Here is a 27,264-nt window from a genome sequence, read left to right on the forward strand (position 1 = left end):
CTGACCGTGCTGCTTACAGTCTCTCTCTATCTCAACAGGAATATCTGTCCCCTAATGCTCATAACTACCTCCAGAACATTTATATTAACCCCCACCTCCAACCTATGAAGCTTTTATCAACTTAAACCCTTAGTTTTCATCTCTTCCTAGTTTTGTAACTTGACTTCGGTATAGTTTTACATGGTTACCATCTTCTTTGGACTCAGCTATAATCAGTCAAAAAACAGAGCTTTGTATGTGTTACAAATGTGCAGGCATAAATTGTATATTTGCCTGTTGATGTGACGTTGAGACTAAAAATTAACTGAAACTCATTCTTTATTACCTTCAACTGGATTCTTAATTGTGGATTATGAATACACCTTGGCTGGAGTGGTTTAAAGAAGATTGAGTTTGTTTTCAAAGTACGTATTCTTATAGATAAGGGTCATCTGACCCACATACCCACCCTGAAATGGAATAAGACAGCACACACATTCCCTGGTTCCATGGGCGGAGTCCAGCTGGAGGGGTAGCTGGGTTTTATTCTAGCTCCACCAACTCTGGGAGCTGATGTGATTTCAAAATTTGCAGAGAACAAAGTTACGTAAAAAAAAGGATTTTAAGTGCTTATGCTCAAAATGTTAAGTAAATAAACCAGAAAATAACACTTGCAACAGTAAGTATCTTATTTTTCCTTCTTTAATAATTTCAATGTGGTGGTGGTGGGGTTTGACAAAAAACATTCCACACTGAGTACCACCTGACCTTGCTATGCCACTGGGTCAACAACTCTGGGAAACGGGGGGGGGGGGCACCAGGGGGATCTTTGCACCATGGTGCCGGATATGCTTAAGATGGCCTTGCTCATCTATCTGCACTTTCGTTTGACATGTATTTTGATCATATCCTGTCCCAATTAATTCTCCCAGGTCCGAGGGCTTTTTTCATCGTTCTGTGGCTGTGCCTTGGGAAAATCCAATCTGACCTGCTAAATCAGATCTTATCAGATTCACAGAAAATCTGAGGAAGGATTTTGCTTAACCGAGTTACCTTAGATTTTCACAAGGCACAGCTGCGGAACAATGAGAAAAGTTCTCTGACCCAGGAGAATTCATCAGCACACAATGAAATCAAAATACGGGTCAAGCAAAAATGTGGATGAGCCCTGAGGAAAAAAAGGGCGAGTTAAGGGAGACAGGATACAAGTGAGTACAGTTATGTATGGTATGGAGAAAGTGGCTAGAGAGACTCTTTTCTCCCTCTCTCAAAAAACTAGAAGCCAGAGAAGTGTAATAAAGCTGGATGGTAGGAGATGAAGACAAAAGAAAGTACTTAATCGCACAGCACATAATTAAACTATGGAATCTGCTTCCAGAGGCACTATCAATTTAGGATGCTTTCACACTAACCTGTCTGAACCCTAAAGTTTGTGTTTTTCTCAATCTGGAATCATTCATGCTCATCCTCAGCATGCTGCTTTCAATCTAGGTCGATAGTGTGGTTTTCAAAAACCTAAAGGGCTGGATCAGGAACAGCTAAAAATAGCTGAAGTGAGAACTGAAGCAAAATGCTATGACGGGTGACAAGTCCGTCAAATCCTATTCCAAGCCGCTACCAAGAATCGGATTACATCCATAATCTGGTTATGCCACTTGCGGAATTGATTATTTCCTCTTAGATGAGACTTAGAAAAAGTGTGCTCACCAGCAGGAGCGTTGGTGTGATATCCGGCGAGGTGACCCGGCAAGGCACGATCACTTCTGTAGCATTGTGTACGAAGATAACATCAGGAACACTTGGGCGGAAGTCTACAAAAGGCTGTGTGTTATCTGCGGAACACAGAGAAGATGAAGTTAGTTATGTGCCAGCCGGCAAGCTCGTTTGGTCATTAGTCAGATGCTCATGCAGGCATCTTTGATGGTATTTCTCTCCTTTGTAACCTGTTCTTTTCTCCAAAAACAAAACAGCCCCTCATTTTTCTCATCAGCAACCTTGTGAGATAGGTTAGACCAATGATCAACTGCCATTTTAGGACTATGGATACATTTTTATTTGTGAATGAGTGATGTGGGTGCCATTCCTTCTGGTCACTTTTCTTCCCGTCCCCTGAATCAGCTCCCACTAACCTCCTATGCAAGAAACAGGAAGGAAAAAAGTGAGTACAGACACACACACACTCTTCAGTTTTTCAGGGGATGTGGATAAAGATCCCAGTCACCAGCTGAATTAATCTGATCCCTGAAAAGCATATAGGGTTGAATGAGGAAGTGGGAAAGAGCACCACTCTTTACAAATTCTTCCTTCCACTTTATGTACTTTTCCTGGGATAAATGGTAACCACCCTTAGCTGTACCATGATGAAGTGGGCAGTGAGTGGAGGCCTCAGAGGCTTTGTTGTAACCAGGGGAGGCCTCAAGGGTGCTTTTCTGCCCATGGGTGCCACACTGGCAACCCCTGGGTTAGAATGAGAGAACGCTCGATTGAGCCTGGATCTTCCCAGTCTTAGCCTGTCACTCTACACTTTACTGGCTTTACATGTGAGCAAGACATCCACAGTGTCAGGACTGAAGTCTGTAGGAAGGCATGAACTGTCAACCTGTGCGGTTACAGGCAGGGGCTTAATCTGGTGCACCACCAACCAGCTTCAGTTCAGAAGAAGGAAATGTAGAGGAAAACGCCCCACCGGTCAAGGAAGCTTCTTTGCACCGATAGGTCAGAATGGGCCCTATGAGTTTATGGATCCTGCTCACTGGTCTGGACAATGCTAATGCCTGCTTTTACAAGCTGTAGACTCACTTTTACCCCACATCACTCTCTGCTTTTGCTCAAAATCACAGAGACACAACTGCAATGGGTTTTCATTTGTTTCTTTGTTGTTGTTGTAACAACAACAAAGCAATGAGCTTTTGAGACAAATCTGAGGAGGGTGGAATCTCTCAGCTTTGTAATGACCATGACCCCACAGTTTATGCAGTTACAGATGTGAGGTGTCAAATGCTGTGTATTGTGGGATCAGTTTCATACCTTCCAACATTCCTCAGATGAAAGCAGGAAAAATGTCTCACTCCCCCACCCCAACTGACCCTCCTTGCACCCCCCCATTCCCCCCCTGATGCAGACGATTTCCTAGCAGAGGAAGGGCAAGTGCCAACACCACTACAGCAATGGGACACAACACCCACCCCTCTGCCATCCTGAGAAAACCCTTAGTCTGGATTTTATTTTGTTCTTTGAAAGATTTACAAAAAAAACCACCACACACACCAATAAATAAATTTTACGAAGGGTGAAATCAAGACTCTTTGCGCTCCACTCTGCCCCCCTTTCTGGGGTGGCCCTGCCCTCCACTTGCCCCTCAGAGCCAGCCTCAGAGCTGGGCCTCAGCGGTGATAGCCTCTCCTCCTCGCCTTCTCTACATCAAACCCTGCAAGCTACCCAAGGAAGGAGACTGGCAGCAGCGGCCATGGAGAGGCAATGGGATGCTACTGCCACTTGAGACAAGCATCGGCTCCTCCTCCTCCTTGAGCTCATTGGTGGCAGCACTGGAGGGGGAAAAGGACATTCTAGGATCAAATCAGAAGCTGGGATGGCTTTCATAATTCTGGGGCATCCTCTGGAAAATCGAGACTCTTGGAGGGTATGCAGTTTCAGCCAATACAAAGCTGACAGAATGCAACGCCAGAAACCTGTGCTGTTTGGCGGAAATAATAGTTGGTGTGATCCATCCAAAACACTTATATCCAAATACTGCATCTCTAAGAGGCTGTCCGCTGTTTAGATACTGCTGAAAAATACATTCCTTACATTCCAACATTTTCTATTTATTTCTCACATTTCTAACTTGCCTTCTTCCATCAGAGAAGTCACAGTGGTATACCTGGGATCCCCAGGCACCCTACACAAAGAGAGGGGATCAATAAGACAGAGGAGAAACATTACCAAAAGATATATTGAAGAAGAAGACAGCTACTCAGAGATAATAGAGCTGACTTTCTTCTTTTTTGTCTTGGGTTCCCAGGTTTATAACCACTGAAGGAAGCAGATCACATCCCCAGCAGGTTCACAGATAATGCTGTTTACAAGAAAGTTCCATGGTCCCTGCTTCCACTACACACATGGTGAACTCAATAAGCTTAGCGATAAGTCTTGACTTCCTTTGGCTCACTGGTTTACAGGCTTCAAGAGCTGCCCCTCCCTTCCATCCGTGAGGGAAAGAGACAGTCATCAACATGGTTCATGTGCTTTTTACTGTGTTATACACTGTGCACCATTCAAGCATGATGCTTCCCTAATGCTTTCAGGGGACCTTTGGCAGAAGAGTTCTGCAACACAAGCCCTGCCTGTTACAAAGATGGATTGCATTAGATTTTAAAAATATATTATTGAGGAGCCATCGCCAGCCTGATGCCCTTGTAAAACTACTTCCATCAGGCAAAGCTGCTGTGGCTTATAGGAGGTGTAGTTCAAAACCTCTAGAAGGCACTAAATTGATGAAGGATGCTGTGTAGCATATCTGTTGGGCCAAGGCATTCATCATAACATTATAACCTATGCCTCAGGGCTTGCAGGACAGGACTTGTTCTTCTAATGTCTCAAATGTCCGAGACATTGGTTTTACATCCCAAGTAAGAGACTCTACTGGCAGCTCCAAACAAGTGGGATGCTGTTGTTTGACTTTGCAATACAGTATATCATTACAATTTCATATTTAAGCCTTGTAGCAAAGGATGCAAGTCTTACAGGCTGATCCAGCACCATGAAATACCAGTTCTTACCACACGAGGGTGCAGTTAGGGAGACTTCTAATCACATCCAAACGTTTCTCTTGGTACCATTACTTTGTACAGAATTTTAAATTTTACCATACTTCTAAATTTATGCTTGGGCATGTGAAACAGAAAACCAGCTAGTAAGAAGAGAAACATCCTCCCTCATGCATTTTGCATCCCTCCTCTTTCGTTTTATTCAGGGCTATATGTACCCTGTCCTTAAAACACCCAAAATACCTCCACTAAGCTCTGAACCACAAACAGATGCATTCTGCAATCTGCTTAAATTATTACAAAATTTTCACAATTCCTCTTGGATTGTTCACTGCTTTGCCTAATTTAGTCTGGACTCACTAAGTCATTGGGAAGGGGAAGCAGGGGCGTAGCGTGGGGGGTGCAGGGGGCCGGCCGCACCGGGCGCAACATCTGGGGGTTAGGGTTAGGGGGCGCAAACCCACGGGTTAGGGGGGCGCAAATTACTTGCCTTGCCCCGGGTGCTGTCAACCCACACTACGCCACTGAGGGGAAGGAGATACATGTGGCCCCAACCCTAACTGCCACACATTTTATATAGCTGAAATTTTGGCTGCCAAGATTTCAGCAAACATTGTCCGTGCCTTTCCAAACTCTCTCCCTCACAGTCATAAAAACAATTCCATAAGTTTCTCAGTGTACCTTATGGCACACCCTGTGTTTTTTTCACTCACAAACTTGCCCACGTCATGCTTTTTGCTGGGGAAGAAAAATCCAAAGGGGGGCAGAGGATCCAAGGCAGAGAAACAATGAAATTGAAAGCCTGCTAGGATCACACTGGAAGGGGCAGAGGAAGAGAGGGAGCAAGGAAGCTATTTTATTGCCTCCCCTCATAGTTCATTAGCTGTGCTTCCCCTGCCTACAGGGTTTGCTAATCACAGTCAATATAGCTCTTCACATTTTGACAGGTTGGATGGCATTATAGCTACTATTATAGCTACTACTCAGATTAGTTTTGGAAAATACCCAGAAGCAGCTCCTTGTCAGCCTAAAGTCCATCCATTGGCCAGTAAATTAAAATTTCCCCAAGAGCAAAGTGCCTAAGGAAGATGAGAGTATCTACATCAACTCATGCTTGCAATTTCACACTCTCAGAATGTTTTCTGCATCAGAAGCCTGTAGAGCAAATCCAGATGCGCTCCAGAAGAGTGTTTTCAGATTTGATTTTAGATTTGATAAAAAATGAAAGAAGGGTTCTATTGTCCATCCGATAATGTTGTTGTTATTTGCAACAATGTGCAATTGTAAAAATGTCATGAGAAAACAAGTCCAGCAAAGGAAACCTTCCATGCCCGCAAAAAACTATGTCAAAACATTGGATGACAAAGTTATATTTGCACAGTGTCAACATGATGCTCTTGCAAGATGGTTAATTTATATTTTATTTTAGCTTGGGTTATTTTATTTAAAAAAATGGGGCAAAACCAGTTGAAAGAGGAAGTTGGGGTTGGCAGTGGGGCCCCCACCCTGACCTCACAACTACACTCCTTATTCACAGATGTATTTCTGTCCTCAGTCCCATCATCATTGCAGGAAATATATAACCCTTACATTCTGAAGTGATGGGGATAGAAGAATCTGTTGATTTCAGTTTCTTCCCATTTCATTTTTTTCCCAATCTTAAATTCAGTTCACCCCTTCTCTACATAGGTTATTTTTGGCCATTACATTATTCCCCAATGGGATGTAATGGCACTTGTGATGTGGAATTATTTATGATAATTATGGTTATATAATAGATGGATAATGGTAAAAGATGCAACAAATTTAAACTTAAATTTGGAACCCATGGAGGCAGTGGCATAGCGTGGGTTGTCAGCACCCGGGGCAAGGCAAGTAATTTGCGCTCCCTAACCCATGGATTTGCGCCCCCTAATCCTAACCCCCAGATGTTGTGCCCGGTGCGGCTGGCCCCCCCCCTGCACCCCCCACGCTACGCCACTGCATGGAGGGAAGGAAGGAGGTCTGAAGGTTCAAAAGAATCTTGTATTTTAATGCTTGAAATGGTTATGTTTTATATGTACAAAATTATCAAAAACCCAATAAAAATAATAATAAAGAAATAAGTAAGTTATTTTGGGCAGTCTGGAGGTTACTGACAGTCTTTTGGTGTGGCAGCACCTACACTTGGGAACTCCCTACCTGACATTAGGCAGGTGCTTTCACTATATGCTTTTTGGTAAAAACCATTTTTGTTTGGACAAGTCTGTTCAGGTATCTAGAATATTGATGTGCATTTTTAGTTTATTGCTTAGCTTATTTGGGGGGAATACTTTTTAAACAGTTGTTTTTAACTGTATTTTACTAATAATTTTATTGTTTTATTCTCTTTCTAGACCACTTTGAGGCTTTTTCTGGAATCAATAAGTGTATTAATTTTACGTAATAAAGAATTAAGTTTGTTTTAAAAAACTGTTTTAAGCCCTAGCCGAAATTCATAGGCATTTTTGTGTAGGCTTATCCTAACAGACACGTTTTTGTAGGAAAGTTTCCCCAAATTCATGTTTTTGCAAGCAATTTCCTCTAAGGTAACTTGCTTTTTGAACATTGCTCTCACCAACATATGCATTCTTGCACACACTTTCTGCTAATCTTGGTTTGTGTCTTTTGAGGCTGGCAAACTACATCCCAAAATTCAGAAACGGATGGATTTTAAAGGATAATGGGTGTACTTTTTGTTCACATACTAATTCAGGAAATGTGAATTAGGTGGGTTCACATTAAAATGCAAAAGAAGTCCTCCCCCACCCTTGGTCATAGGACACACAAACCCATATTCCAGACTTCATTAAATGCCTCACTGCTTTTTTGCAGATCCTTTGCTGGCAAAAGGACAAAGTCATTCAGACCTCATTGTGCAAGTTCTTTCCTCACAAACACATTGTCCTTGGATCTGATAGTGACATTAAAAACAAGACAAAGAACCCAAACCGCTGACTCACTCTACATTGGTACCCATTATTAAACTTGAATTGTTCATTTTTATAATAGCTGGGCTCCATCTGAAAGACCATTTTCCTGCAACTGTCTAGTCAGAGACCAGGATGAAATCTTCTCTTGAAGCTAGAAGCAAAAAAGCTTGAGTTGGATGTTCTTAAGACTACCCTATTCAATGACAACTTTTGACTGTTTTTGGAGCTTTCAGAGAACAAAGACAACAATCTTAATAACGACAAAGAGTATCTGACAAAGTGTGCATTACACACGAAAGCTCATACCTTGAAAGCTTATATTTAGTTGATCTTTAAGGTGCCACCGGAATTATTAAAAAAGATTTTTTCATCTTTCATCTTGTTATTTAGTATGACTATGACAGATCAACATGGCTATCCACCTGAGTCTTAATAATGAGCAGCTTTGGCAGAAAAGTGCTGCTTAGATTTCAGAACATCAGAACATAAGAACAGCCTGCTGGATCAGGCCAATGACTCATCTAGTCCAGCAACCTCTACTCACAGTGGCTGACCAGATGTTTGTGGGAAGCCCACAAGCAGGATCCAAGTACAAAACTGATCCAAGTACAAAACTCACACAACCTCACTATGGTTTCCAGCCACTGGCATTCAGTGTGTGGCACCTAGACTAGTGACTGGGAGTGGCCACTAAGACCACGTTCTGTAAACCTGAAGGAGCATCTCCACCCACATTGTCCAGCCCGGACACGTCGCTCCAGCGCTGAGGGCCTTCTGGCAGTTCCCTCACTGCGAGAAGTGAGGTTACAGGGAACCAGCCAGAGGGCCTTCTCGGTAGTGGTGCCTGCCCTGTGGAACGCCCTCCCACCAAATGTCAAAGAGAAGAACAACTATTTTATTTTAAAAAGACAACTGAAGGCAGCCCTGTTTAGGGAGGTTTTTAATGGTTGATGCTGTATTGTTTTTAATATTCAGTTGGAAGCCACCCAGAGTGGCTGGGGAAACCCAGCCGGATGGGCGGGGTGTAAATAAATTATTATTATTATTATTATTATTATTATTATTATTATTATTATTATTATATTCAGAAGCATTACAGAGCATGGCCATTGTGGCTAGTAGCCATGGTTAGCCTTATCCTCCATGAATTTGCCTAATTTGTCCGTTAAGGGTTTGGGTGTAATCTTCGGCACCTCCCATTCCATGGAGGCGCAGATTGCAGCTATAACAAAGGTGGCATTTTTTCATCTCTGCCAAGCTAAGCAGTTGGCTCCTTACCTCTCTCGCTCTGACCTCGCCCTGAGGTGATCCATGCAACGGTCACCTCCAGACTGGATTATTGTAACTTGCTCTACATGGGGCTGCCCTTAAGACTGACCCAGAAACTCCAGCGGTTGCAGAATGCCGCGGCAAGACTCCTTATGGGGTCCTCGCTGCGGGATCACATTCACCCAGTGCTATACCAGCTGTACTGGCTCCCGGTGGAGTACAGGATCAGGCTTAAGGTGCTGGTTTTAACCTTTAAAGTCCTATACAGCCTAGGACCCTCATACCTACAGGATCGCCTCTCCTGGTATGTCCCACAGAGGACCTTACAGTCTTCAAATAAAAATATCTTGGAGATCCTGGGCAACAGGGAGGTTAAGCTGGCCTTTTCTAAACTTCCATCATGTCACCTCCTACTCTCCTTTTCTCTAAGCTAACCCCCCCCCCCAAACGCTGCATCCTTTCTTCACAGGGGAGTTGCACTATCATTTTAATAATTTTGGTTGCTCTTTTCCGAACCTTCTCCAACTGTACAATATCCTTTTTGCAGCAAGGCAACCAAAACTGTACACAACATTCCAAATGCGGTTGCACCACAGATTTGAAGAACAGCATTATGATATTGGCAACTGAACATGAGAGTTTCAAGGTGCTCCTAGATCCGCCTTTGCCACAGGCAGCTCAGGTAACTGCCTCTTTCAGTGGGTCTGGGAAGGCTGCCTCACAGAGAAAAGCATTCACCACCCCACGAAGCCCATCGCCCAGCCCTTCCCGGCTAGCTTTTATAAGCCAGGGTGGGCAAGGATCAAGGAGACAGGTGGTTGGTTTCACTCGTCCAAGCAGCCTGTCCACATCCTCGGAGGTAACAGATTGGAATTGGTTGAAAACATGTGGCTTCCCACCCAGAATCCTGGGAATGGTAGTTTATTAAGGGTGCTGGAAATGGTATTTCTGTGAGGGGGAACTAAAATTCCCAGGATTCTCTGGGGAAGCCATGACTTTTAAATGTACACTGAATTTGTGTTAAATGTATAGTGTGGGTCTGCAGCAAGATGGCCAACACGGAAAAAGAATAATAGAAACATAGGATTGGAAGGACCATGAGAGTCATCGAGTCCAATCCCCTGCAATGCAGAAATCTGTGTGGGGCTCTAACCCACGATCCTGAGATTAACAGCCTCAGGCCTTACCAATTGAGCTACCCCAGGACAAAGGCATCAATACATCAACCACAAGCAAACAAAAACAGCAGGTTGGTTAACAGTCAGAACCAGAGGGAACAGATACCAAAAGGGAGAGAGGCGGGCAGTAAAGTCAACCCAACACCTAGGTCAAATGCCTGCTGAGCAAAGCTGTTTCCAGATGACAGCAGAATACTACCAGAGCAGGGAGCAGGGAGTTCCAAAGAGCAAGTGCTGCAATGGTGGAAGCCCCTGTGATCACATCCACCCACCTCACAAAGGGTTAGGGTCTTCCCTGCTGACCTTAGTGAATGGGCAGAATTATGCAGGTTACGGTGGTGTCACCCAAATCCTGTTCTCCAAGCCACTGATAGGGGCTTAAAAGGCAATAGCCACTAACTTGAATCAAATACAGAAGCAGGCCATCAACTATCAGCAGCCATTCACTTACACAGCAGAAAAGAAAGAGATGAATCCATGGGTACCATCATCAGGCAGATGAATACAAGAATCATAGAACTGTAGAGTTGGAAGGGACCCTGAGGACCATCTATTCCAACCTCCTGCAATGGAGGAATCACAGTTAAAGAATCTCTGATAGGTGGCCATCCAACCTCTGCTTAAAAACCTCCAACAAAGGAGAGTCTACCACTTTCTGAGGCAGTTCGTTCAAAAGGCTCTTGCCGTCAGAAAGTTCTTCCTAGCATTTAGTTGGAATTTCCTTCCTCATAATTTGAATCCATTGGTTCGGGTCCTTTCTTTTGGAGCAGCAGAAAACAAGCTTGCTCCATCCACAGAGTTGGCAGTGCATTTTTTAGCTTCCCAAGGCAATGTTTCTTCAATCCAGCTTTCACCAACCTGGTGCCCTCCAGATGTTCCCATCCAAAACACCTGGAGGATTCCAAGTTGGTGAAGGCTGGCTTAAGTGGATGAATGAACAAAGGTCCATACAATTATCTTGCAAGACGTCCACAAGCTGTCGGATAATGTCAAATGTTGACTCAGCAGTCACATGGGACCACCCTAGATGGAAGCATATCTGGCATCCTGAGCTGCTAGAGAAGTGATTTCCCCTGCGGTACAAAATGTCTGTGCTGCAAGGGCAGCTCGCTGCCTCCCATTCAAACACCCTTCAAGCCACCCACAGCTTCTTCAAGGGAAGAAAATTGCTATGAGCTGCAACACACATCGCACCCAGAGACAGGCAGGCACTGCAGAATGTTCACAGCTTATCGGCTGTCAGGGAAGTCCGAGGAGACGGAAAAGGGTTTTTTGTGGGTCCCGCAGACAGGCTGTCTGGCTCGGCAGGTCGGTGGAATTTTGCAGGAAGGCAGGCAGGGCGGGGCTCACACAATTTATGTCCAGTGTAGGTCAAGGAGGTACACTTACATGGAAGAGCTGAAGAAGCATTCATGATGGGTCAGAAGTTTTTTTTGGGGGGGGGAGTGAAGAGGAGAGAGGAGCAGATGTGAGCTTAAATCAGGAGAGATTAGCAGGCAAAATGAAGCCACACCAATCTGTAGTGGAAAAACAAAACAAAGGTCACATCTGAAACATACATTTAACGCAATATGATATCACTTTATAAAGTTGTGGCTTCCCTCAAAGAATCATGGGAAGTGTAGCTTTTTTAAAGGGTGCTGAGAGTTGTCAGGACCAGAACTTTTTTTGTGAGCCAGAACCTGCTGGAACTCAATTCGAGCACCTCTCAGGTAGGCGCCATTGCCATTCTAAGAGAACGAGGGAGGTGTTCATGGTGAGTTCCGTCACCTCTTTTTCTAGAAAACTAGACACCTCTATTCCCCTCACAGAGCTACACTAAACCACCCCTCTCAGAGTGGTTTAAGAATCAATCCCTCTTCACAGAAAACGCTGGGATTAGTAGCTCTGTGATGTGGACACAGTTCTCCTAACAGCTCTTAGCATCCTTAACCAACTACAGTTCTCAGGATTCTTTGAGAGTGGGGAAGCCATTGCTTTTAAAGCAGTATCAAAGTGTTTTAAATGTATTATTTGGAAGTGGCCAAAAAGTAGAATGGGTAGCTTTGTGATTCATTGAAATTCATCACAGTAGCTTGCACAGCTATCACTGACAAATGTGCATGCCACACTAAATCAGAACACTAAGGCCAATTCACACTTTACACCTGGAACAGAGTTGACCCGGCTATTAGGCAGAATGAGGCAACTGCCTCAGGCAGCAGACTGGAGTGGGGGGCAACTGATGGTCAAGTGTTAGAGAGCAGAGTTGTGTTTACCACACACAAGTGGGCCTGCACCACCAGCTTGCTGTTCTCAGGTGTAGTGGAATATGTTCTTCTATAGCTAGTGTTGAAATAAGATTCACCCTGCCAGCCTGGCTGGCTTTAGTACATGGAATTGGAGTGGAAGAGTGCCATCTTGTCCTTTGCTTCAAACTGCAAGTTGTGTTTTGTGTTGAGCCAGTCATTCTTACAATGATTCTGTATTGTACTGACGGTATTTTATGTTTTGCTGCACTTGCATATTTTGTTGTAACACCTCCTCAATATTTGATATCAGGAGATGTGTGTGTAATGTGAATGTATGCATGCCATGGGTTAAGATCCTGGTTACTAAAGTGGCAATAAGCCATGGTTTCCCAGTTTGAGTTAACAAGGATCAGTGTACCACAGCTGGTATGCTAAGAAGGGCAGGCAGTGGGGTGAGGGAAGATGCGGAGTCCTGGCACTCATCTGGCTTAGCACCATTTAGAGATTACAAAACAAGACAGTCCCTGTTCCAGGGGTCAAATTCTAGAAGGCACAACAGAAAATGAAAAATTACCAGTGAGGGAAGAAGAAAGCCAGCAAACCCAGACTTAAAGCAGCATTGGTGTCATGATGCTGTGTTTGCGATGAAAACATTATAAATGTTGCTGGGGTGGAGGAGCTCACATGGATTGCAAAAGTCAATTGGTCACATGAGGCAGAGGACAGTGAAGGCTAGGTAAACACAGAGGCCACCAATAAGCTTTGGAACAATATGACTGTTCAACAAAGCAATGTTTTCTCTCTTTTTGTCTGAGTAACTGACTACTGGTCTGTTTTGGAGCACAATTCTAAGTGCTGGTTATGACCTATAAAGCCCTATACAGCTTAGGTCTAAGCTCTCTGAAAGACTATCTTCCCACACAAACCTGCCCAGGCTTTGAGATCTTCAGGGGGGACTCATCTCTTGGTCCCACCACTCTCACAGGCCAGCTTTATGGGGACATGGGGGAGGGCCATCCTGGTGGCTGCTCCCAGACTTTGGAATTCCCTTCCTAGAGAATCTAGGCTGGCTCCCTCACTGCTGTCCTTCCTCTGGCAGGTGAAGACTTTGTTCTGAAATGGACTGGGGGGTTTTAAGGAAAGGGCTTTAATAGTGCTGTGAGGCTTTTATTATCTGTATTTCAATAATTTGTTTGTTTATATTGTTTTAATTCTATTAGAGTTTAATTAGTTTTTAACAGTTATCTTTTACATGTTTTTAACTTTTTTTATTTCATCTGTGTTTTTTAAAATTTGTGTAATTTGAATCCTGGCCAGGGAAAATACGAGATATAAATAAATATGATAATGATTATGATAATGTACTTGGCTCCATCCAGCCTATTTTGTGCAGTCAGAGATGCAAGACAGCATCTTTCCCCATTCTGCCCTGTAATCATTGTATGCAGCATCACTTCTGTTCTGCTGCATTTCACTTTCTGCCAAAACTTATGTTATTAGTCTCACTGTCCTCTGTGGCACAATTACACAATTTACACTGTCATTATATTATTCTACCCCATTCATTTCAATGCAAGGGAAGGATAATGCAAATGAGGGGGACAATAATTAATTTGCAGATTGAAAGCAACAACAGGGAATACTGATCATATTCGTTCCAGACATAGGATGAATAAATGAACAGTGGCAATTTCCACTCCACACACCAGGGATGTCTAACCTGTTCCCTTCTAGAGTCCAGATGTTGTCAGACTACAGCCCCCATCATTTCTGACTGTGGGTCATGCTGGCTGAGGCTGATGGGAGTTAGAGTACCACATCTGGAGGGCACCACATTGGCCACTCCTGTCTCAGGCAGTCTGTGCAGGCCAATATATTCAGCTGTCAGGGAGCCTAGTCTGACAGCCCTGCAAAACTCCCCAGGGAAGGCTGTCAAAACAGGGGCAGGAAACAGTAGCAAGGGCAGCAAAACCTCTGTTGAAACAACAATCAGGGACTTCAGCATTAAGCACAGCTGTGGTGGGGGGCAAAGAGGGATTGATACTATTTTTCTTCCCCTTTATTAAGAATGGCCTGGTGCTCCCAGAGGAAGAGCAATTTACTTAGCAGTTCCTCTCACTCCACCTGCTACAGCCCAGAGCAGTTGTATAGCCCTTTCAAAATCCACACTTGCTTTGATGCAAACATGAAACAAAAGCTATGGAAGAGCTTAAATATAGAGTAGTAGTTTTAAAAAAGCATGGCAGCAACCATAAAACTTGGAAACTGTCCTCTCCCCACTTTTTATTTTATTCACAATGCCATTGATTTGAACTTCCATGGCCTTGCATTTTGGGATTACATTTAGGGGCCAATGATGTGGCATCCTGCTGAGGGTTCTTTGATCCCCTAACCAGCACCCATCAGGAGGATCTGCATATTACATATAATGGAGATGGAAAGGGGAGGCACCTAAATCCTACATGGTGTTTTAGCACCATAGTGGGAACTAGGGTGATACGCAAACTTCCGGCCAAGTGTAGCGTGACTGAATCTAGATTCCTATTGCTTACAAAGGCCATGATGGAATTTCAGAGGGGGCAGGAATTCTGACAATTCTTGCTGCAGCAGATCTGAATGGGCCTTGAAGGGTCCCTTTGCTAGTTGGACTGTCTTAGCATGCAGTGGATCCTTGTCTCTGTCCTCATTGCCCCTTCCCAAACAACCCATTTTGTGGACTTCTGTCCATGTCTTTTAGTGGGTACAGTTGATGGTGAAGTCCACCCCCAACTCTGTCCCTGTGCAGCCTGATGGAGTCTGGTGGAGAAGGTGACCTCTGCCACATCCTAGCCCCCTCCAGCACAGCAGAGCAGGACAGATAAAAGAATCAGAGACGTGCAGGCGAACTCTGCCTAGCACCATGGATCATTTTGTTTTGGTTGGCTGTTAATGTGCTCGTGGCAAGGAGATTGTATCTAAAGAGGAGAGAGTTGTGAAGAGGAAGTTTTGTACTATCTGGCTTACAATGAGTCCAATATAACTGCAGGTACTGGCCACATCCTGTATTGGTCCACTCATGGGTGTGAAAAAGAAGCAGAGATGTGTGATCTTAAGCTGGAAAATGGAAGGAAGGAGAAAGAAATAAGTATATGTGTCCTGTCTCTTATTTCCACAGTCAGGTGTTCCCTGCCCATGTGCTAAATCACTGGTTCCCAAACCTTTTCAGGCCCCTGCCCTCTTGGTTCCATAAACTCATCCCCAGTGCCTCCACCAAGCATAGTTCAAAATTGTGGTTTGCACAACCCAGTAAGGAAGATAATAAAACAATAACAACTGGTTGCACATTTATTTGAAATCCAATTAAAACTATTAGTTTACCGTATTTTTCGCTCTATAGGACGCACACGACCATAGGACGCACCTTGTTTTAGAGGGGGAGAACAATAAAAAAAAAATTCCCCCTCTCTGCTCAGCTCCCCTTCAGCAAAGCAGCAGGAGAAACGGAGCCCCTTCCATTTCTCCCCCCGCTTCGCTGAAGGGTCTTGCTCTCCCGGCTTCAGCAAGAGGAACCCGAAGCCTTTGGAGCGCAGCATGAGTTCCTGCTGCGCTCCAAAGGCTTCAGGCGGCTATCCCGGAAGCCTGGAGAGCGAGAGGTGTCCCTCTGCACTTTGGAGGCTTTGCGTTGCTATCACTGAAGCCAAGGAGCCTGCATTCGCTCCATAGGACGCACACACATTTCCCCTTCATTTTTGGAGGGGAAAAAGTGTGTCCTATAGAGCGAAAAATACAGTAATTAATTCAACAAAACTGATGAGCTTAATCCAGTGATATCAGCTTTTCAAAATCTGGTGGTTATTTACACTCTAGCACTCCCCTGCTGCCCCCGTGCCAGTTAATGCCCCCCCCCGGTAGGTAATCCCACCACCCCACAGGGGACGGTACTGCCCACCTTGGGAACTACTGTGGTAAAACAAGTATCCAGCGATCAGCAGGAAAATGAACCACTGAGTTCTACATAATGTGTCATATGAAGAGATTTGGAACCAATTTTTATTTAAATCTAATTTACCTAAGTTTTCCTATTCATATGCATATTATGATTGCCATATTTAGCAGTTATTTACACAAATGGTTTTAATTTCCACAGCCTTCTTTTGTCCTCAGGGGCTGAAGGTATGATATTCAAGTTCCCTAATTATCAGTTTCATTAAAAAATATAAAAATAATAAGATGATCATTTATGAATTGCTGAAATGCAATACTGATTTCACAAGTCACATTTAAGAGCTGGAGAGTTAGGGATCATGCTGAAGTATTTCTAGAGTTAATCAGCCCTCATTTCTTGCTCACAACAGGGAAGATTTTCTTAATACCGGACTGCGCTTTTTTTAAAAAAAAGGAAAGACCTTCGGCACTCCTGGAAGGGTCTCAAAACCCACCTTGAGGCAATCGCAGAGAAAAGCAATTCAAGTCAAGGTGGATTTTAATTTGCCAAGGGCACCGAATGCGAGAGGGGAATTGAATTTTTGTGTGTCCTGCTTCCTGTGGCTCGAGATGCCCGGGGTGAGTCAAGAGAGTTAAAAGGCAGGCAATCACAGCAGAATGTTGAAACAGGAAGAGGAAACAGCTCAAGACTAGAATTAAGGGAGATAAAGACAAATCAAGGTTATTGTGTTGCAAGGAGAGGGAATTCCAGGAATGTATAAAATGGAGGAAGAAGAAAAAGAGTAATTCACCGCACACACCGATGTAGAAATAAACCCAACTAAGATCAAGGGAACTCACTGCCTATTATAAGGGGTTTAGGAATGAAGTCCTGTGGGTACAGCAGTGCAGCTGGGCAGAAGCACAGGGCCCACCACCCAAAGACCACCCAAAGGACCACGCAGAGAGCGGCAGGTGCCAGGGGCAACAGCATCTGGACTGACATGGTTGTGACATCATGATTTATTCCTTTCTGTTTTTTGATAACATTTCATGGCATTCACTTTTAAAAGTGAATAGAGAATAATTTCCAAATTCTGCATCATGGTATCAGAAGCAAACTCCGGTTTATTCCTGTATTCATGATGGCTCTCTGCTTTACGTGAGTTTTAAAATGCAAAACTGCACATGCTCTGAGTATTCCCCAAATTAAGAAAAATCTGGGTGTGCAAACACTTTAATTTGGCTTTTTGTTTTTTCTTTTGCTCTAACAGATCAGGACCATAGAAAGAATTATAAAGTATGGAATAATGGGGATGGGGAAGGTGCAGAGGAGAGAAAGGTTAATAATAATAATAATAATAATAATAATAATAATAATAATAATAATAATAATTTATTATTTGTACCCTGCCCATCTGACTGAGCTTCCCCAGCCACTCTGGGCGGCTTCCAACAAAGATTAAAAATACATTAAAGTATCACACATTAAAAACTTCCCTGAACAGTGCTACCTTCAGATGTCTTCTAAATGTCAGGTAGTTGTTTATCTCTTTGACATCTAATAGGAGGGTGTTCCACAGGGCGGACGCCACTACCAAGAAGGCCCTCTGCCTGGTTCCCTGTAGCTTTGCTTTTCGCAGTGAGGGAACCGCCAGAAGGCCCTCGGCACTGGACCTCAGTGTCCAGGCAGAATGATGGGGGTGGAGACACTCCTTCAGGTTAACCATTACTACACATACACATGGTTGACTAAAGGCAACCACCCTATAATACAATTAATTCCAGGTTCTAAGATTATTGGGCTGCACCACTCCATGGGCAGTGCTTTAAGAGACTAAGGAACAGACCAAATCATTATTCAGATGACTTGAACATATACTCTGCCTTTCTTGGAAGATGCAATGCAGTGTTTTGTTTTTTAATGGTATTAAGACACAAAGCCTATAGTACCCCCCCGCCCCCCGGAAGGGAAACAGTGGAAAGTGATGGGCCTGGGAGATGCTTGGAGGATGGTGACACCAGTGCATTGGAGTCAGCGCAGAGGGTAACCATGTGCTTCAGGAGCTCCCTGCAAGGCGGTATCTCGGAGGCTCACCAGATGATAAGCCTGGCTTTCCATGCAAGGTTGTTGCAAGTGTCACTGAGCAGCTCTGCAAATATATATGCCTTCATTGTACTGTTTTGATGCCTGTTAAAAGCTTTCCTATTTATGCAAGACTACCAAGGCATGCAATTTTATTATGTATACCATATTTTTAAAAGAGCTGGTTTTATCTACATTTTTATTTTTTTTTAAATTGTGCCTCCTTGTTTTTCCAAGTCTCTTGAATTTATTGGTATTTTCTTATAAATATTTTATATTCTTTTATATAAACAGTTTTGATTATTTTCTTATATTATGCAGTATGTAAATCCTGTTAAATAAATAATGCTAAGCATGCTGTTATTATTCTTTGCTAAACAGTGGGATTCGTTTCCAGAAGCCTGACCAGTCCTGTTACAAGTGTGTGTGTGTGTGTGTGTGTGTGTGTGTGTGTGTGTTATAAAGCCACCAAGAAACTGCACTGACAGCCACCTTCTTTGATCACTCTTGAGAGCAAGAGTGGTGTAGTGGTTAAGAGCGGTGGACTCGTAATCTGGTGAACCAGGTTTTCGATTCCCCGCTCCTCCACATGCAGCTGCTGGGTGACCTTGGGCTAGTCACACTTCTCTGAAGTCTCTCAGCCTCACTCACCTCACAGTGGTGGAGGAAGGGAAAGGAGATTGTTAGTTGCTTTGAGACTCCTTAAGGGGAGTGAAAGGTGGGATATCAAGTCCAAACTCTTCTTCTACTAACAAAGGCTCCCCCAAGCCTTGCACTTTTCCAAAACCCTGCAAGGTATCTCAGTATGCTTTGGATAATTTAGAGGGAAGGAGGACCCTAAAAAAAATATCACCTGACTGGTAGGATGCATTGCCTGCCCCTGCCCCTCCTCCCACAATTTGTGGAGCTGGTGTCTGGCATGGTACATCTCCCGTGGTCTCAAGGTTTCTCTGCTCAAGTTGGTTTCTACTGTGACTTCATAGGAAGTTGCCTTATGCTGAGTCAGATCATTGGTTCATCCAGCAACTGCCCCATTGTTTCAGGCAGGGGTCTTTCCCAGCCCTGCCTGGAAATGCTGATGATTGAAATTAAGCCAAAGCAGGTGCACAACCACTGAGCTGCCCTTCCCCCTGCTTTTTAGCCTTGGTTGTTCTCTGCCTTCCTAGGATTTCCACTTCCTCAAACTGAGAGGCTAAGGACCAAGCAATGATGACTACAGAGGATTCCCCACTACATCCTGTTTAGTTGGTTTGAAGGTTCATTTCTTCACCACTAAGGGCTTCCCTCCACACTCCCTCCACACAGCCAGCATGAAAATACATGATGTGAGTGAGTCCAAGATCCTGCCCCTCAGGCTCCCACGCGTACCTTTCTCTTCCTCATCCTGTACTAGCTCATGTCTTTGTCTTTGCCCTTGACACCTTTCAGATCTTTGCTGTTACAGTCAATGATAAGCAAACAAGATAAGTAGTACAAGCTTTGCATTATCCAGGTGTATATAGTAGAGTAAAAGAAAAAGAGAATAGAAAACAACAACATAGAAGTGGAACAGAGTGAAATAAAATCGGCACCAGCATTTTAAAAGTTGTAGTCATGTCATGAACTCCAAAAGAGGTAAATTACAAAATGTCAGAAGGGTCAGTTCCTGGAAGGTTTTGCTTGCTGCAGCACAAAACTTTGCCACACCAAGAGTATTAGATGCACTTTGGTAAAGAGTAAAAGGACCTAAAATGCATCTGGTTGTCTTGGCAGATTTAACAAAGATGTTGTGAGCTACTGACAACCCCTCCAGAGTCACATGGCATTGTGGGCTTTGTGGGAAATTAAGTAGCATCAGGGAATGTTTTTTAAGAGCGGGGAGCCAAAAGGAGACATCAGCATTCAGCCTGGCAGATTTAATAAAAGGGGTTTGGCTTGCCATCTTTCATGCCACGAGAAGAAGCAGCCTTGTAAAGACTGATAGCCTGAAAGACAGGTTAATGACTACTTCATATATATCTTGAACCATTTACCTCTGACAAAAATGTATAACTCGGCCTTGAGTTCTTTGTTTGATGGAAGGTCGCTGTAAAGGCAGGTGAAGTAGCTTGTGTCATTGGCAACAGCTCGGTTGACCACAAGGGTGCTGCAGGTGTGATGTGACCTGCCTGGGCATTTCTTTTCGAATACCTGCCACCGATTGCCATCCTTGTACCGGTCATTTCTCCAGATCCAAGTCAAACCAGGCGAGCCTCTGTCAAAAGAAGACATTGAGACATGAAACCTGTTTTCAGACATAATTAGGCAAGTACGTATGTGAGTGTAACATAGAGATGTGTCACCTCAGCCTTGGGGAACAAATGTGGCTTTCTGGGCCTCTCTGTCTGGCCCTTGGAACTGGATGGAGGATAGAGAAGCATGTGCAAAAATCCTATGGCATGGCAAGAATGTAGCCTACTGTAGAATGTAAGAGTCGCCTCCATTGCTCCAAATATTTTTCCCCTCATTCACTCTGAGTCAGGACTCACCCACTCTGGCATGCAGCCCCCCTGAAGGCTGTCCATGAGGAACATGGCCCTCAGGCTGAAAAAGGCTCCTCACCCCTAATGCAACATATTAGGCAGGCGTATATGTGAGTGCAACCTATGCTTCAAATATATGGAGTGGGGATGCATGGATGTATGAATAAAATTATACACAACTTGGAGAAAGGGGTTATATAAAAGTTTTCGCTGCCTCCCTCACATCACCAGAACTCATTGACATCAATGAAGCTGAATGTTGGAAGATTAAGGACAGATGAAACAAAACACATCATCACGCAGTGCATAGGAGGCAGTCACAGCCACCAATCTGGCTGGTTTCAAAAGATGACACAAATTCCTGCAGGAGAAAGCTATTAGTCACTAATAATTAGTGGCTACTAGCCATGATGGCTATGCTCTGAAGTTGGGGGCAGTATAAAAAAAAGTGCACCAAAGAGGGCACATATTTGTATAATTTTTGCAGGTGCTAATTTATATATATAGTTGCACATTTAGAAATAATTTAAATAGAAATAAAATTAATGTTATAGTGGGGAAGAGTGGTGAGGTGGCCTGTGTGTGCTGGCTTAACCTGCTGTCCTAGTGCCAGCCTCAAGCTTTGTCTCCCTGCCCACTCCTGAGGCTGCTCCCCCTTTATAGGGTTATATTTAAGCCAGACTTATTCCAGGCAAAACAAAAAAAATTCCTTCCAGTAGCACCTTAAAGACCAACTAAGTTAGTTCTTGGTATGAGCTTTCGTGTGCATGCACACTTCTTCAGAACAGAGTTCTGAAGTGTGTATGCACACGAAAGCTCATACCAAGAACTAACTTAGTTGGTCTTTAAGGTGCTACTGGAAGGAATTTTTTTTTGTTTATTCTAGGCAGCTCTTCAAATAGAGAACTCCTTCAGGTACATCCAGATCAGTGCTGCCTACACTGACTGATAGCAGCTCTCGTGGGATATCAGACAGAGAACATTATCAGTCCTACCTGGAGACACCAGGGATTGAACCTGTGGCCTTATGCATGCAAAGCAGATGCTCAGTCACTGAGCTATGGGCCTTCCCTACTCCAGACAGAGTCAGGCTCTTCTGCCAACCAGCTAGACACCATCTTCTGCCCTCACCATGTACTATCCTTGGCCCAGTAAGCACAACCTCTACATTCTCAGATTCTGCTAACTCAAGCAACTCAAACTGGGGACTTTCACAGGCATCCTAATCCCTGTTCCTCAAGATTCATTGGAAGAGAGTTTGCCTTCCATTCTATCTTTTACCCAAGTCACCTGCAAGGAGCAGGGCCTCCTCAGTGTTGGCTCCCATCTTTGCAGAATTCACTCCCAAATGCGACTCTGCCTGGCTACCTTTCTAGCTAGCTTCGACATAATTCATGTGTGTGTCAGAAGGCCACTAATGGGATGAACCAAACCTGCCACTGCTCTTTATTCCCTGGAGTTTGCTTATAGCTTGTTTGTAGACTGCTCATATACTATACTGATGGTGTTCATTTTGCTTAAAGATATCAATGTTGTATGTTGCTACGAGTTCCTTTAAAGCAGAAGAGTAGCTTCTAAGCACTCTCTCTTTTTCTTGGAAGAGACAACCCCATCACGATCTGTATTCTGTGATCCCATCTTCTTTAAGTAAAAACTATGATTGGCTAGTTCAGGAGAACGGCTGCGGCTTGGAGACAGATCATCTGCTTTGCATGCAGAAGGTCCCAGGTTCAATCCATGGCATCTCTAGGCGGCCCCGGGACAGACCCCATCTGAAACCCTGGAGAGCTGTTGCCAGTCACTGCCAACAATACTGAGATAGATGGACCAATAAGACAGCTCCCTACGTTCCTGAGGCTGACTGCTAAAGCTGTTTGAGGAGTTATGCTAAGTTGCTTTTCCCCAAAAGAAAACTTCTGAAAGGTTAAGGGCTGAGTGTTCCTGCGTTTCTTGCATGACATACGTGATGTTACAAGAGCAAGGTTATAAGCAGAACAGTATTGATTCTGGAGGAAAGGTATGATTATATTCCATTTTGGTGCAACAAATAGTGGCTGTTTGAAGTTGCTATAGAAATGCTCTAAGACATTAGTGGGAAAACACACTATAGATTTCTTCCAAGTTAAATTCAAATCTATTTGTTTCCATCAGTGTGAGTGAGTGGGTGTTGTAGGGGCAGGGAGGAGGGGAGAGGGAAAGAGGAAAGAGTGATCGGCTCAGGAGCTTGCAAAGAGGTTAGGATATTTTCACATGTTGTAAGGTTTAAACACAGTGTTTTCACTGCAATATTCTGCCTTGTACTGAATTCCTTATTAGAGTGTGATCAGGAGGTGATTGCCAAAGAAGGTTTTAAAAAAGATTTATGGTCCAACCATAGACTTAAACAAAAGAAAGCCCCATTTTAACTCAATGAAGATTGCTTCTGAGTGGACATGCATAGGATCAAACTGCTAATATGTCAATATATACATGGTTACAGTGTTTGGGGATGCAGGGAGTGTAATTCAAAACATGTTCAGTAAGTTTTACTATCTGGTAGGAAGTTATTTGATTGGGTTGGACAGAATGCAAAAGCTGGAGTGGGGCACCAGTGACCCTCCAGACCAATGTTTCAAACTAGGACTGTCTGCATCCAAAGGATCTACTCTGCTACTCAGCTAAGCTTCCTTCCTGTCACCACTAGGGATGAGTGAAACCATCCATTTTGGTTTCTTTCAGTTTCCATTTTTCTTAAATCCAGTTCTCTACACGTCTACGTCAGTGTCCTGATGAAAAGTCATCACTATCTCACAGTGCATGTTCTCCTAATACACACGTTTGTATGCAATTTTGCCTAAAATACACATTTTTGCCAAAGATTTTTTAAAAGATTTTTTAATTTATTGCATTTATACCCCACCGTTCCTTCAAGGAATCTAGCTTTTGTCTTGTCTTCAGTTTTCCCAAGAGTGGTGAGAGGGTTGCATTTTTATTTTATTGTAGGTTGTAGGTCTGATTTTTCATTTTCTTATAAAAGCACCTTGAGTTCTGGTGAAGTAGGGTAAAAATATTTGAAATTTCTGCCTCCTGCAACTTTTGGATCATGGCTTAATTAACACCCTCCCATTTAGAATTCCTCCCCTAATCTTTCCTGTCTGGGGAAAGTTGCTTGTTGGGAATCCATGCATCAACTCTGGATTCACCACCACACCTTCCTTTTTAGGATGGAACCCTGGATTCTCATTGCACCACTTACCGGCAAGTGATTGCGAAAGGCTTTCCGGCGGCAACTGTAATATGGTCACTGTTCAAGTTCAACTCCGGTTTCATCAGCCGCAGTTCCTTTGCATGACCTGCATCAAACATGCACAAAGAACACAAAGCAAAACAATTTAAATACTTGTGTCTATATAGTTCCACCCCTTTTTCACTTCTTGAACCCAAACTGATGGACAGGAGGTTGCAGATTTCGAAGATTAACACATCTCATGCAAAAGTCTTTCACAGTTCAACTCTTATGATGACAAATTGAGAGCGGAATATGGGGTGGCTTAGGGCAGTCGCCACTGACCTGCAAGCCCTGCAGATGTTTTGGACCATAATTCCCATCAGCCCCAGCATGATGCTGGGGCTGATGGGAACTTGGAAGTCCTGCCAGAGACTGATGGGAGTGGTAGTTCAAAACAACTGGACTACAGCTGGAGGGCGCCAGGCTGACAAAGATTGACTTTAGGGGATATTCTGTGCTGGGCTTCCCTTTCCTCCTCCCTTCTCCTGCTTTTTTAGATGTTAAAAACTTGTAAAACTTTTTCTTTGCTTATAGCAGAGATGACTAATCCCCAGTTCAAAGGCATGCCCCGCCCCCGCCCCCCACCAACAATTTTTTTCTGGCACATGAAGACCCTACCAATTTGCTAGAATCGTTGTAATTTCATTAGGTGGTGTCAGGGGACTGCCATCAAGAGTGGGGAGGGAGGTAGGAACGTACAGAGAGCCTCCCACTTTGATCAGCAGTAACACTTCCTCAGAGACTGGTGTCAGCGAAGCCTCGGGGAAACGGAAGAAGAAAGGTGGAGAGAGGGAAGGCAAAAGCTCACAGACTTATCTGCGGGACGCAGAGATGCAACTTCCGTCGCCTAGTTTTGGCAGGGGTGTCAAGCGTAAGGAAAAAAGGCGGAGACTGGGCGTGTCGAGGTTCTTATGATGGGAGGGGGCAGGAAAAGCCCACTCTCGGAATCCGCTAGCGGCTGAGGGAGTCATGAACTTTGGATGTCTGCACTGTACATAGTTTGCACCAAATAAAACCTGTAAAAAGGCAGGTCGGAGTCCTGGCTGTTTACTCGTGAGCAACCATACTCATCCCTGACAGGTGGGTTGGAAAACCTCTGGCACAATGTACTATATATACCAATTTGAGTGGCAGTGTGGAGGTGATCAGAGCCCAGTGGGAATGTGAATCACCCCCACCTTTCATCTTCATGAATCAACTGAGAAGAGGGACTGTGTGGCTGTGTCTGTGTGCATGCACATGTCCCTTGGGACAAAATACTAATAAAATAAATAAAGATTAGCCACCCCAGCTAATGGCGGGAAAGTGGGGGGGGGGGGGACAGAGTATCAGCAAGAACCCAGACACTCACCATCTGAATTTGCTCAGAAACCAGAGATTTGTATCTATACATATACAGTAAAGCCGCAATTTATGCAGGGTTACATTCTGGGGATAGTGCATAAAGCCAAAAATCAAGTATTGTGAAAACACATTGGGTGCAATGTTAGGTGGGATTGCCAAAGGTTTTTTTTAATCCCAGACACTCACCCTGTTTCCACCCCATTTTTTAAAAAATTGCCAAGCACATAAAGCTGAATGTGCACACGTTAAATGCACGTAACTCAAAATGATAGAATTGTAGAGTTCAAAGGGACCCTGGGGAACATCTCGTCCAACCTGCTGCAATACAGGAATATGCAGCTATCCCATATGGGGATCAAACCTGCAACTTCGGCATTATCAGCACCATGCTCTAATCAACTGAGCTGTATGGCATTTGTATCTTCTTTTAAGTTATGTAACAATGGTTCACTTGTCACTTATGTAACAATTCACTTGGCTTAGTGGTTTTCTGCAGTAACCAACCATAAATAAGAAATTTCTTCATGTGCAACTGAAGCCAGTCATAAGAACATAAGAAGAGCCCTTCTGGATCAAGCCAGTGGCACATCCAGTCCAGTTTCCCGTTCTCAAGGTGACCAACCAGTTGCCTCTTCTGGGAAACTGGCAAGCAGCACCCAAGCATAAAAGCAGGAGTCTCCCTACCCCCCACCCCCAGCGACCTACAGCTACTGGTATTCAGAAGCATTATTGCCTCCAACAGTGGAAGTAGTGGAGGCATCATGGTTCAACAATTCCATTCTGTTTCACCATGGGACTTTCCAATATAAATGTCACATGACACATCAGTGGAGCTTAAATGAGTCTTTGCAAAAACTCAAAGTTTTCTAGAATTTCCAAACTTATCACTAAAAAGTGGAATGATACTTGACAATGAAATTCTGCTTTGACATTTGAAATCTGAGCAACAGATTTTAGATGACATTTCTTGGCTTCTAAATTTTAAAAAGTACAAATGTGTTGCAAGCAGTTGCACACCAAACACACCAATGCTATTTCATGTTGGCTATAAAATGCTGTCAAATAGTCTATGGCATTAACATATCACTCATCAGAAATGTTGACTCAATTGACTGCCAAATATCAAATGCCAAAATAAAAAGTAAAGCAGACTATCTCATATTAAACTAAACATTGTTAAATATTGTCGTTAGTTGTTGGTCTTCAACTGATGGGTTGGAGTTGGATTGCAGGCAAAACCAAGAGAAGTTGCAGCAGGATCATAACCACCATTTTGTCTTTAAATAACAATAAAGGGGAGAGAGAGAGAGAGAGAGAGAGAGAGAGAGAGAGAAGAACAAGGCAGAAGACTACTGCTTTTGACATGCAACAAACAGCTGGAACATCGTTGGCCAACCTGGTGCTCTCCAGCTGTGATACAGTGTTTGCACAGTACCGAAATAACATAAAGCATGCACTTGGCTGGCATTCTGATTCACTCCAAGCTGATGTTTTCACTGGAGAGAGAGGAGTATGCAGTGTGGAGCTTTTCCTAATCCTTCAAAATGTTTTCACAAGAGGCAAGAGAGAGAAAAGTGCTTTCTTCCTCCGCAATTACAAGTGTTTGCATTAAACAGCTACTTCTTTAAGTGAGTTTCCTTTGGCTTCACAAAGCGGGGACAGGGGGGGAAGGGTCAACGAAGTGGGCTGTGGATGTTTCCTCTCTCCTGTCCTGGCTTTTATATTTTCTGCCAAAATCTTTTAATGCTCAAATCAGTACAGGGAACACAAGCAAAATAAGGTTCAAAG

At 43.8% G+C, this 27,264-nt stretch overlaps 1 protein-coding gene across 7 annotated transcripts in view; it reads right to left on the bottom strand.

Moving 5' to 3' along the window:
- Positions 1-27,264, bottom strand: part of LOC310836598 (vascular endothelial growth factor receptor kdr-like) — a 193,094-nt gene that overhangs the window by 110,560 nt on the left and 55,270 nt on the right. For 3 of the 7 annotated variants that reach the window (XM_083722058.1, XM_083722063.1, XM_083722057.1), the window contains exons 2-4: positions 24,100-24,196; positions 20,376-20,596; positions 1,687-1,811 (exon numbers count right to left, since the gene is read on the bottom strand). In XM_083722058.1, the coding sequence (XP_083578184.1) occupies positions 1,687-1,811; positions 20,376-20,596; positions 24,100-24,196 (443 nt within the window). Of the gene's footprint in view, positions 1-1,686; positions 1,812-20,375; positions 20,597-24,099; positions 24,197-24,414; positions 24,456-24,845; positions 25,192-27,264 lie in introns of those variants that run through there. The other 4 variants (XM_083722059.1, XM_083722061.1, XM_083722062.1 and 1 more) reach the window with 4 other exon arrangements.

The sequence above is a fragment of the Podarcis gaigeae genome (genome assembly GCF_964106915.1).
Source record: "Podarcis gaigeae genome assembly, chromosome: Z".
Lineage (NCBI taxonomy): Eukaryota > Metazoa > Chordata > Lepidosauria > Squamata > Lacertidae > Podarcis > Podarcis gaigeae.